The sequence below is a fragment of the Lepidochelys kempii genome, chromosome 9, assembly GCF_965140285.1.
Source record: "Lepidochelys kempii isolate rLepKem1 chromosome 9, rLepKem1.hap1, whole genome shotgun sequence".
NCBI classification, from domain to species: domain Eukaryota; kingdom Metazoa; phylum Chordata; order Testudines; family Cheloniidae; genus Lepidochelys; species Lepidochelys kempii.
The window spans coordinates 34,894,691-34,908,147 of NC_136388.1; the positions used below are offsets into that span (position 1 = coordinate 34,894,691).

General features: G+C 43.3%; 1 protein-coding gene across 1 annotated transcript in view; it reads right to left on the reverse strand.

The window, feature by feature from the left end:
- COL4A3 (collagen type IV alpha 3 chain) overlaps positions 1–13,457 on the reverse strand; it is a 113,254-nt gene that overhangs the window by 73,438 nt on the left and 26,359 nt on the right. The window contains exons 3-6 of the mRNA XM_078854333.1: positions 7,650–7,739; positions 3,121–3,165; positions 2,490–2,552; positions 1,104–1,157 (exon numbers count right to left, since the gene is read on the reverse strand). Coding sequence (XP_078710459.1) covers positions 1,104–1,157; positions 2,490–2,552; positions 3,121–3,165; positions 7,650–7,739 — 252 coding nt within the window. The remainder of the gene's footprint in view (positions 1–1,103; positions 1,158–2,489; positions 2,553–3,120; positions 3,166–7,649; positions 7,740–13,457) is intronic.

The following is a 13,457-nucleotide window of genomic DNA, read 5'->3' on the forward strand; positions in this document are numbered from 1 at the left end:
ATTGTAACCAAGGATGAATGTGGCAATCATATACTAGATTCTGGTGTTAGCTGCATTGCTCTTCTTCTGGGAAATAAACTCTCTAACTGCAGTGGATGAAGATAGCTATTATAGATCTTTTACCAACAGCTGTGCAAATTCAAAATTTTGCTTTTCAATGAATATTCAATACAACATACTGTGAATAACTTACCTTATCTCCTTTGAAGCCATCAATACCCTCGGGACAGTAAAAATAATAAAAAACATATTGTTAAAAAAGGCAACTCATAACACAGGTGATAAGGACAGTCAAGATGTTTAGTAGAGGCAAACTTAAGAAAATGACTTATTTTCACGAATGCATGGGTGAGTAACCTTGGCTGGTTCTGATGCACAAGGATGAATTTCATGCCTTGTGCGCTAGACTGCAATCTCAGAAGAATGGATTTGTTGTTGGAAAGTGGCCCAGCCTACCAGCTGGGATTTCAAAATTATTGTAAATTTAATTTGTGCGGCCTGACTTTTTTGGGGGTGTAGGAGGACTTTTTAAAATAGAAAAAAATATTATCTTTAGAGGGGAGCAGATTTTGTGCCAATGACAGTGCTCCACTTTTATTCCTTGTTTATAGTTTACCTTTGATATAATTTCCGTAGAGCAAATCAAACGCTGGCGGTTAAAGCACGAATCCTGGGTTCTGCTTCTGTCATTGACTTACCTTGGGTAAGTCACTTAGGCTTACATTTTTAAAGAGTATTTTTTAATGTTGGGGGCCTCCTGTTTTTGGATGCCCAGCTTGACACACCCAAGGCCTGATATGCAGAAAGTACTGAGCATCCACAACTTCAACCAAAGCCAGCAAGAACTGCAGGTGTCCATCACCTGTGAAGCTCAGAGCCAATGTGTTTCAAATTGGGCCCCCAAAATCAGGTCACTTTTGAAAATGTTCTCTTAACCTTTTCACTCAGTTTTCCAGCCAGTGGGGATACTAATATCCCACCTCACAGGTGCATTGTGGGGCTTAATTAATTAATATATTAACAACTGTTAAGGGTTTTAAGCTTTAAGGAATTAAGGGCTTTATATGGTAGAAATGCACGTTATGCTTAATGTTACCACTTACTGGTTTGCCCGGAGCACCTCCTGGCCCTGGAGGCCCTGGAAATCCTTGTTCACCCTGCGAATAATAAACATTGTAATTGTTACAAAAGCCACTGATCCATTTTGTTTATTTATCCATGATTAACTAGTCCTTTCCTGTGCTCTTAAGAGTATTACAGAATATTCAGTTTCCTTTACTGTAAGCATAGGCGTAGTTTGACTGTTATATCTGGGTTGGCAAAGTGAGCCCAGGCACATGCATGCACACGTACATGCTGAAGCCAGTGCCCTTGGTTCGCTGGCTGTCTCCCCGCCACCTAAAGTGGTACCTGGGCTGCTGGTGGTGGTGGAGAGGTGGGGACGGTGTAAAGGGGGAGTCCCAGCTGCTGCTGGCAGCCACTCTGGCACTGGCTGCTGCAGTGAAGTCGCTGCTCTGGTGCTGCTGCGGATGCCTCCCTGCTGGGGCTGGAGCTGCTGCTGCCCAGGGGATGCCACATGCCAGGTTCCTGCTTCCCCCTGCTCATTCCCATATCCCCTTCTCCTCCCCCTGCCCCATTCCACCCCCCTTCCCCACTGTCTCTTCTCCTCACCCCACCCACTCGGTCGTCCGTCCCCCCGCGCGGGCCCTCATGGTTGTAGAGGAAAGAGGTGGGCACTGGGACCCAGGAGGCGGCATTCATCTGCTGAAGGAGGACCCAGAGCATAGGAGAAAAGCTGCTTCCCACCAGCTGAAAAGCGCTGGGGGGGCAGAAGGGGAAGCACAGTATGGGAATGACTAAGCCCCTTTCTCCCTCCACCCCAGGCCAATTAGAGCAAGCCCCGCAGGGCAGCTCAATGCTTGCAGAAATGGGGAGGAGGGGAGTGGCACATGACCCTCCCCCCGATGCCTCCCCTCTGTTTGGGGGGACAATGCCCCCCTGCACCACCCAAACTATGCCTATGACTGTAAGGCTAGCTGAAAACTATTTTGGGGTCAAATAAAATGAAAACTTGAAATAAAGTGATTAACTACAGGCTTTAACTTTTCCTCAGGCTGCAATTCAGGACTCATACCCATACCAAGAATAGAGGCCCAAAGCACAATACAGAACATAGAATTTCAACCTGCTGAGTGAAATTGCTTATGATTATTCCACTTCCCATCATCCTGCATCTTCAGGATAGGTAAAAACAACACAGAAAACAAAGAAAAGATTGTCACACAAGTACTTGCAATACTTTTGCTTTCCATGACTATTCTTGTGAACATAATTTCTCTCCGATCAACCACTGAAGTTGCAAGCTGCAACAAAAGAACTCTGCCGTGCATTCGAGAAAATGCTTGAGAATGCTTTTGGGCAGTATTCACTGATTTTTAAGCTTAGCTCCTGGCAATCACCATTATCATCACGTTCTACTTGATCCCTACCTTTGGGCCATTGCATCCTGGAATTCCTGGACCTCCAGGAGGACCAATGTTTCCTGGTTCACCCTAAACAAGTTCAAAATTGACACAGTCTTGTTATTGAACATTTATATTCCCCTGTAACTATACCGAAATAGTTTACTTGGATACAGTATCTGGATGGATGGATTACAATTTGTTCTTAAACCATTATGGTGAATAAGAATTGCTGATACCAAGATTGTTATCTTTAGGTTAATTGATAGATACAATGCTGACATTGACATTAGGTTGAGGAATACTGAAATGCTGTATAAGTAGAGGACTTGGGGTATGCCTTCACTACCCGCGAGATCGGCGGGTAGTGATTGATCTATCAGGGATCGATTTATTGCGTCTCGTCTAGAAGCGATAAATCAATCCCCGAATCGACGCCTGTCCTCCACCTCAGCAGGAGGAGTAAGCGGAGTTGTCGGGGGAGCCGCCGCGGTTGACTCGCCGCTGTGAGGACGGCCAGGTAAGTCGAACTAAGATACTTTGACTTCAGCTACGCGAATAGTGTAGCTGAAGTTGCGTATCTTAGTTTGAAACACCTACATCCCTCACCCCTCCAGTGTAGCCCAGGCCTCGGTTTATCTAGTTTTATTTTACTTACTGGAAGACCTGGGAGACCTGAAAAACCAGGCAATCCTAGCATTCCCTAATGATACAAAAAGAAACAGAGAAAGAATAATACAAAATTAATAGGAAAAATGCATGCAATACATTTTTTACTCCATTTGTAAGAACAATAAGCATTAACAGAAGGTAGTCTATCAGGGGATTTTTATTTGACTACTACACTTTACCTAACTATTCCATTGGTACACCTCATATGACTGTAAACTGTTACATGGAGATTAACAGATTTTAAGGCTAGAAGGGATCATTCTGATCTAGTCTGACTCCTACATAATACAGGCTAATACTTCACAAACACATGCATGAAATCTCATATATGCAGCACAGCAAATTGGAAAACAGCAGCTACAGTTCTAAAAACGGAAAAAATGGGAGTTCAGTGCCACATCTTTCAAAATATAGTAACATAATGCGGTGTTTTTATTTGATTTTATAGAAAAGGCAGTCATTAAATCACTTTAATAATAAACAGGATACATAATACGTTAAAAGTTTGCTTAAATATATATTTACCCTTTCACCTTTGGGTCCGACTAAACCTATCAGCCCTGGAAAACCCTAAAACACCAAACAGAAAAAAAAAAACACGTATGAAATCTTTGTGCAATATTTATAATGCCAAGATCAGAACACACAACTCATTTATTTTGTTTTTATTGTTCACATCCGTGCATTAAAGAAATTAACATGAACAAAAATTCACAACAGTTGGTAGAAATCCCAGCCTCTACCATACCCTCTGATTATTCAGAAGGTATTTATCCCATTAGAGGCACAAAAAACCCCAACAAAAAACAACAGTGCTATTTGGGGAGGTGGTCACTGAGAGAGTTAAGTCTCAAGTCATTTAAGGTTTTATAGACAATATCCAGCACCTTCCATTGCACCCAAAAGGGAACTGAAAGACTGCAGGGGCTAGAATACTGGAGTATGTGTGTTTATACATTACTTTGAGGCCTGAAAGTAAAAGTAAACAGAATGCATTACAACAGTCCACCCAGGAGATAGCAAAGGATTGCATAACAGTGGAGAGGTCCATGTTGGATAGGACCATCCTTATTCACAAACATTCCTACTGGAGTTAATATTTGTACTTTTGAGTCACTTCCCCTTTGATAAAAGTACACTTGTTCCACTTAACATTTTTTTTAACCAGTTGAACAAAATACCTTTGCAACATTCTTGTAAACACAGCATGGATTTATACCAAATATTGAAACAGTATCCAAACAAAAATTACAAGGAGGATTTATTTACACACAAAGTAATTTGTTGTTTGAGGAGGTGATTTCTTCATAACAGAACTCTTTGTCTGAGACAAAATAAAATGAATTTTTAATAAACTAATTAAATAATTGTGAATGTTTATTCTTTCCACTCTTCCAGGACACAGTGCAAATCCCTATGCAGCTTGACATTCCTATGAATCAATGAGAAGAGATCATTGAAGAGGCTTCCTTCTTCTCCTTTTCCCACTTTTCTTTTGTTTTATTATTTGTCGTAGCACCAGTTTGGTTTTATTCATTTCTCATGATAGACATAGTTCTTGGATAGCAAATTGTTAAGAAATCACTCCACATCACAATCTGTGGCTCAATGTTATTGTGTTTGTCCTGTATGGATAGTCTTTACACACACACTGCTCTATTGCATTGAAAATAAAATTAAAATGTTACATATAAAAACATTCTGATTAAACGACGGGCTGCAATAATACCACCTGTAAATAGAGAGGGCAAAATTTAGAGGTGATGTGTAAGAGGATGACATTAGATGCAATAGATGTTATTGTGGTATTTGGGGAATGTGTCCATACAACTTATGAATTCTGGTTAATATTGTGAAGTCATTGTTATGAAAATTATTGTATCATGGAATGAATGCCTCTATGACTATGTGTATCCACCATGGGCTGACAGGACCTGTAGCAAATACACACCAAACTAAGCACAATGGAGAGTACTTAACTTTAATGACTGCACTCTGACCTATAAGCCACCTCCTCCAGCTTGTGTGTTTCAGGTATTGGTGGTGGGATATATAGAGACTCACAGGGCCACAAAAGAAGCTTTGAGCAGGAGGAAAGAAGGGGACGGACCAGCCGAGGTGAGAGAAGCCTAGCTGGGGAGAGAAGGCTCCATTTTTCAGAACACAAGCTGTGCGCTGCAGCAGAAAGATCCTGGATGCCCCAGATCACTATGACCAGAACCCAAAGAGTGTGCTGGAGTGGTGAGCAAACTGAGGCAGGGAAACTCATGTAGGGTTTATTGTTTTGGTATAGACCTGTGTATTTCTGATGCAGTTAAATGCGATGGTGTTAGAATCCTGTGCAAAGCTTGTGCACGTTGTATGTGTAACACCTACCATGTATCCCTTGAAGTGGTAAACTGTGGGTTCAGAACTCCCCAGGGCTGAAGCTCTGGGAAAGGGTGTATTTAAATAATGAGGGAGTCTGAGTCGTTAGCTCTGATTCCAGGGGCTTAGCAGTGGGCTGCATGTTTGCATCTCTCAGGATGGGGTGCTGAGAGATGCATAGAGCGTCCAGAGGCCTCAAGACTGGAACAGTATATGGGCTCTGTTCAGAATCTAGAGGCTTAAACACACACAGCAGCGGGGTGAGTGAGTGTCCAGCAGCGGGAGCTTGACTGTACCTGTGACAGCCATCATGCTGTTGTAAACTCCCTTAAACTTAGGACTTCTTTATATCTCTTTAAACCTCTTAATGTTGTGTAAGTTGAACTTACACAATGAGGAGCTGGAAGAAGGTGCAAGTCCCAGCAGGAGCTGATCTACTTCAACAGAGACATTATGGCACATTCCTGTTAGTTGTTTTGCTACATCCCTCTCTGCTAGCCTCTTGGCGTGAATGTTACTTAGTTACACTGAAGGAGCCTGATTAAAAAAAATAATAATAATAATTTAAAAATAAACCCTCATGGAAAGTTTTGACAAAAAACAAAAATACCCTTTGATTGACCTTTTCCACGGATATTTAAGTTTTCTGCCAAAAACTCAAAACCCAAAAGTTTTCAGCAGAAAAGCTACAGAGTCTATAGAAAGCAATCACTTTTTGCAAAAGAACTGTTCAGTATAGAAAATCAAAAAACAGTTAGAAACAGTTTTGATGGAAAATTTCAGCCAAGCCGTATCCCTCTATTACACCCAGGATATGACTGCACTAAAAACAAAACAAACAAAACCCTGCAGCTGCAAGTCTCAAAATCTGGGTCAACTGACTTGGGGTCTTGGGGCTTACACCATGGGTCTAAAAATATAGGTGTTCCCACTTGGACTGGAGTCCAGGCTCTGAGACTCTCCCCTATTGCAGGGTTTCAGAGCTCGGGCTCCAATCTGAGTGGGAACGTTTACACTGCTATCTTTAGACCCACAAGTGAATCCCATGAGCCGGAGTCAGTTGACTGGGCTTGGAGACTTGCTGCTGTGGGATTTTTTTGCAATGTAGACGTGCCCTCAGTACGCAAAATTCAGAGGTGATGTATGCAGTGGGGACATGTAAATGATACAGTGGTGCAGTCAGTGGGTGAGAGTCAAAGGGCTTGTCTATACTTAAAATGCTGCAGCGCTGCAGCTGAGTCACAGGCGCTGGCTTCCTCCGGGCCCTGGGGGTGCTCAACTTCCCTGCTCCTCGCCAGGCCCCACCCCCATCTGACCCCTTCCCCCAAGCCCCCACACCGCCCTGTCTCTTCCCGCCCCCACTCCACCCCCACTTCTTCCCACCCAGTTCCAACCCCTCCCCCAAGCATGCCCTGTCACTGCTCCCCCGACACCCCCCACGCCTCCTGCACACCACGGAACAGCTAATTGCGGTGGTCGGGAGACACTGGGAGGGAGGGGGGAGCTGGTTGCTGGTGGGTGCTAAGCACTCACTAATTTTTTTCTGTGGGTGCTCCAGGGCTGGAGCACCCATGGAGTCGGCGCCTATGAACTGAGCTGCTGTAGCACTTCAGTGTAGACACTGTTAGTGCTGATGAGAGAGGTTCTCCCATCAGAGTAGGTAATCCACCTTCCCGAGAGGTGGTAGCTAGGCTGATGGAAGAATTCTTCCATTGACCTAGTGCTATCTACACGGGGACTTAGGTTGGCTTAACTACATCGCTTGGCACGTGGATTTTTCATACCCTGGAGCAATGTAGCTGGGTCGATCTAATTTTCTAGCGTAGACCAGCCCCAGTCTATGAAGCAATATAATGAGTAATGTCAGAGTAACAAGCAAGGGGGGAAAGCTGAATAAGACATAGTTCTGTAGCTGTGTGTCATTTACTCTTATTTGGACTCCCCTCTGAATATGGTCCATAGGCTCTAGTGCTAGTCATCAGGCAGCAGAAGTGTTATGCCTGTGCTCTTATCAAGTACTTTCAGTAACTAGCCAAGCAGCAACTCTGTAGATCCTGACTAAGTATATTTTACAACATTTCTGAGCAAAATTGTAAACTCTGAAACCCCCCACACACACGCGCACACAGAGAGAAGTCAGCAACCTACCGTGGGTCCCTGAGGCCCTGGAGGTCCCTCAGGGCCGCGGAAACCCATCTGGCCAGGTACACCTTGAACACCAGGAAATCCTTTTTCACCCTGCAAACAGCATAACAAACAAGTCCTTAGAACTATCCCTGTGTTTTCCTTCTGATAATTTATTTCAGAGATACTAATTATCTGGGGTATCTCTTAGCTTTTATTTGCACCTCTGTGTTTAATCTTATTGTAAAGCACACAGATTAGCTGGCAGAAGATGTGGTCTTAACAATGCAGCTGACACACATTTCTTGCAAATAACTCTATATAATTTGCTTAGTTTCCACCCGCCCCAAAATTCTGATCCAATGAAAAACTCCGAAGTCCCAGCTGGCAAAACTGATAGCTGCTCCTGTGTAACTGGGTCGGCAAACCATTCCACTCCACTCCATCCCCATATGCGAACCATGTAAAGAAACAAAGTAATAGTGAAATATAATGTAGCTGTTTAGGTAGCATAAAATAGCTGCTTTAAAAAATGCTGTTTTTACTGTTCCAAGTCACATAGATGAAACTACACAGCCAGTTTAAATGCAAATTTTGACTGAAAACTTTCAGATTAGCCTAAGGCCAAGTTCAGACAACTAACCCATGGCCAGGAAACACAGGAGGCTAAAACCACATGAGCAGAATAATAGGGTTAAATTACACTCTCTTTCTCTGTTGAATATGCTGGGGTTGTGAGGTGGACCATAAAGAAAGCCACGAGCTGAACACAGCGCTCCAAGAAGCACCAGTGCTATTCCAGCGGCAGTTTAGAGCCTTTATGCTAGTTCTACACCAACTTGAGAAGTGGCCATTTCCACCCACTTTTAGAACCCTTTACTCTGGGAAACGGAGAACTAGGCCACATAGTTTAAAACTATTTGATATTGTCATCTATAGATAACACAGGCCATTCACTGTCATACAACACAAGACTGCCAGACCATAGGTAAAAGAAAGTCAAAGAAACTTAGCCATACATGTAAAAATACTCCCAGTCAGTTCCTTTTCAATACCACTTTTCATGAGTGCAGGTTGTTCGCAGTGGCTGATATTTTCAGAACTAGATACGGAGTTAAAAGTAGTTATGTGATTTTTAAAGGGGGCTTGAAGGATTTATTTTGGCTGGGTAAAGCTATTTAATACATTCTTGATCTGAAATATTTGGTCTCTTTGGATATGTTTACACAGCGACCAGCAGCGAGTCTCTGAGCCCAGCCTGACAGACTCAGGCTCATGGGGCTCATGCTACAGCACTGGAAGTAGCTGTGTAGACTTTGTGGCTCGGGCTGGAGCTTGGGAGCCTAAGGTGGGCTTCGGAGCCCAAGCTCCAACCTAAGCTGCAACATCTACACAGCTATTTTTAGCGTCGTAACACAAGCCTTGTGAGTCCAAGTCTGTTGTCCCGGGCTCGGAGGCTCATAAGATGGGCTGTGTACCCATGGTCCCAGTTTAGGAAAATATCCCTATTCATGACAGCACTTCAGCACAGGCTTAACTTTAAACATACAGCAACTCAATGGGACTTAAGCACATACTTAAGTGCTGTTCTGAATAGGGATAGAATTAAGACATGCTTATGTGCCTTCCTGAATCAGTGCCTATGTGAATAACAAAGTAGCCTGGCATGACATTTTGCCCTCCAAACACGCATAGAGTCTCAGAAAAAGTTCCAGCCACACCAATCTTTCTCAGTACTGTTAGTAGAAGGAATTCTTATTTTAAAATTATCAATGTACATAAAAATGTTTGCTAAGACACAGAAAGTATGAAGATGTCACATTACTACTATTTTTTATCATAATTACTTATATTGGCATCCTACAAAAATGTTGGCTGTAGGGGGGAGGAATTTGAATACATATGCAAACCATTCACAAAAATTAGTACAGAAATTGTCATTGAAGATAAGTATTTTATGACAGTTTACATCAGAGCTGCATTTGAGTTAAAAATAACAAAATATGGATTTAAGCTCTTTGGGGCAGAAAAAGTAGGCAAGAAGTAATACCAAATACTAAATAATAATAACAAAAGTAACCAGAAACATATAAGCTAGGACAGAAGGAGGGAGTGGCTTATTAATTTTCTTGGAGCAAATTTTCTCATTACTTTATAAAGATGCCTTTGAAATGGAGTTTTGTTTTCAGGCGGATGAGTATTCCAGAGTTTTAAAATGTAATAAAAATGAGGTTTCATTCCCAATGGAATTTGTGACCAATTAATAATTTTGTTTTAAAGCATCGCCTACCTCCATCATTCACAAGTCCTGGTCATCGTGTTATTAAATTCACATGTAGGAAGAGTACAAAAGGAAGGAAATGTAGTAATGTTTTGGCTATAGACAAGTGGAAATCTCTTAGTCTAACCACTCCTTTAAAAACAAATACAGATTTTTAAGTGGCCTCTGAAATGCAACAAAATTTAAATAAATAAACAAACAAGGCCAATTATCGGCTGGAATAACTCCTGAGTCTTTGGGCTAACCCCAAGAGATATGGACTATGTTATAAGGTATCTGTGGATTTTGTATCACGGACGAACATAACTTTCGAAAATGAGTAGTTTGGTTACGTTTAAGAGACAAGCTGGGTGAGTTCATACCTGTTATTGGACCAACTTCTGCTAATGAAAGAGACAAGCTTTCGAGTTTACATAGAGCTCTTCTTCAGATCTATGTAAACTCAAAAGCTCGTCTCTTTCACCAACTGAACTTGGTCCAATAAAAGATATTGCATCACTTACCATGTCTCTCTAATATCCGTGTTCAACATGGCTACAACACTGCAAACAGCAACGGTTACATAAGAACGGCCATATTGGGTCAGACCAAAGGTTCATCTAGCCCAGTATCCTGTCTTCTGACAGTGGCCAATGGCAGGTGCCCCAGAAGGAATGAACAGAGCAGGGAATCATCAAGTGATTTAACACGTTTCAAGAAAGATAGGAGAAAAGAGATAATAATGCAATACCAAGATCTGCCACTGGATGGGGTACAATACTAACTCATACGGAGAAATTTAAGGACTTGATCTTTCTTCATTAAGCTTGAATATCTTGCCACAGAAACAAGTTATAGGAGTGATCCCCTCTATTATGTCAGGAACCCACAGCTGAATCCAGACACAGCTTATTGCCCTCTGCTGATTCACCTAATGAACCTGCCCCTCTGACTGGCTGAAGGCTCCAGCAGACATATTCTTAAACCCTGATGCAGGGCTGGGACTCTAGCTACTCAATAGAATTCCATGCCTGCATATGTGCTCCCGGCCGAGGGTGACCCTCTATCCCAAAGTGAAAATGGGACAACAGGTGGGGCTGGCCCAAGACCCCCACCAGGCTTGCCCGAGCTTCCCTCCACACAGGGCTAGTCCGAGCTGCTTGGCGTCACCACTCACCCAAGCCAACCCACCTGAGGCTGACAGCCCGGGCCCTGCTGCCTGGTGCCGCCACTTGCCTCCCCAAACATTCCTCTGCACCCCTCTACTGGGGGCACACCCCACTTTGGCACAACTGGGCATTTGTCCTGTTTGCTCCTGCCAATGATGATCAGTTGGCAAAAGCAAATGGGACAAATACCCAGCTTTACCAAAAAAGTCAGGATGTCTGGCACAGGACTTAAAAAGGACACTGCCCCAGCTGAAATGGGACATATAGTCACCATACCCCTGCCCCAGCTGATGCTCTGGCTCTGACCCTGAGCTCCTCATTCCTGGATCTCGGCTTTGGCTTGCTCCCTGGACTTGATAACTCAGTTCCTGATTTGGGCTCAGGCCACAACACCTGGTCACCTCTGCTCCAACCACCAGGCCAGCCTCTTGTCCTGACCATTGGCAAGGACAGCCTGGTTCTTAACATACTGAGCAGTAGCCTTATCTGTTGAGAACCTTGCTCCTTTTCATGTGATGTTATTGGCTTTATTCTAATTCTTATATTTTGTAGCTGACAGATCAGCTATGGTCTTGGAAGGTTCTTTTAACATTCTTACCATTTTTAAAGTATGTTAAATTATTTGATTATGCTGACCCTTCCTTGCTCATGAGTGAGGATATTCAGAAACATCATCAATGCAGATCACTTAATGATTAGCTACTTAATGTACAGCCGAATCCACAGACAATTACAGTAACTCCTCACTTAACGTTGTAGTTATGTTCCTAAAAAATGCAATTTTATGCGCAATGATGTTAAGCAAATCCAATTTCCCAATAAGAATTAATGTAAATGGGGTGGGGTGTTAGGTTCCAGGGAAATTCTTTTCGCCAGACAAAAGACATTATATAGATATATAGATATATATACAGTATATGTTTTAAACAATTTTAAACAAACAGTTTAATATTGTACACAGCAATGAATGACTGTGAAGCTTGGGTGAGGTGGTGGAGTAAGAGGGTGGAATATTTCCCAGGGAATGCCTTGCTGCTAAATGATGAACCAGCACTCGGCTGAGCCCTCAAGGGTTAATGCACTGTTGTTAAGGTAGCCTCACACTCTACAAGGCAGCATGGACTGAGGCAGGAGGGAGGAAACACAATAGATGCAGGGCAGTAGCTGCAAACACTTCCCTGAAAAAACTGAACATGAGGATGAGCCCACGCTATCCAGCTGGGCTATACACCACTCCCTCCTCCTGACAGAACATGCACAGCTGCTGACTTTCCAAAGTGCTGGGAGGTGCGTGCATGAGTGAGTGAGAGAGAGAGAGACGTGCATTGCCCCTCTGAGTACGCTGACCCCACTTCAAGTACGTTGTCCTTTTACGCAGATCAGCCAGTTCAGACAGGAAGCAACAGCTTCCAGCAAGCTCCCTCCATTCTTTCCCGGAGCCCTGTCCCCCTCCTCCGCTTTGTGGAGAGGGGGTACAGAGCGGGAGCAGGGGGACATCCTGATAGCACCTCCCTTCCCTGGCAAGCAGGAAACTCCCAAGAGCAGCTCCAAGGCAGAGGGCAGGGCAGGAGCAGCACGGCAGTGGGGGGAGGGACAGCTGAACTGCTGCTGGGCAGCTGCCGAGCCACATACTTTACAGGGAATTTAGGGGAGCTGATGGGGGGGCTACTGGTCCCCTCTGGTTCTAATCCCCGCAAGGAGGGGCTGCTCTTCCAGAGAATCCTGCAAGCCGTGGACAAAGCAGGCAGCTGCCAAATGACTTATAAGGGAGCATTGCGCAACTTTAAATGAGCTTGTTCCCTAATAGATCAGCAATGTAACAACAAAACAACCTTAACCGGGACAACGTTAAGTGAGCAGTTACTGTAATTCAGAGAAGTTAGCAGTTGTTCAATTTATTCTTTTTTTTTCTTTTAATGGGTAGTTTGTGTTATTAGTCTCCCTTTTCTCAAAATGGCCCTTATTTATCTTGATTAAATCAAAGTTAGGTCAGACCGATTATAAACATGAAAAATGCTCATTTCAGGATTTTAGTGAAAGACAACAGTACCTATTATTTTTGTGGGTTTTTTTGAGGGGGTGGAACCTGGAGCAGCACAGCCTGAAAAAAATATATTATTAATCAACAGCTTCTCACTAGCTATTTTCAGGAGATTTTTCATTCAAATCGACCTTTCTAAGGCTACAGCCTGCAGTGGTCATTGTGCTATCAAATTACATACATTAAGACCATTATGGGAGCCTGATTTGACTGATTGTTTTACAGCCCTGTTTCTGCAGTTATGCACCTGAGTACTTTATGGACTAATGGGACTACTCAGGTCTGTAAAGCTATTCATGCTCTGAAATGCTTGCCAGGCTGGGGCCAATGTCATTTCAATACACCGATCACCACAGTGTGTA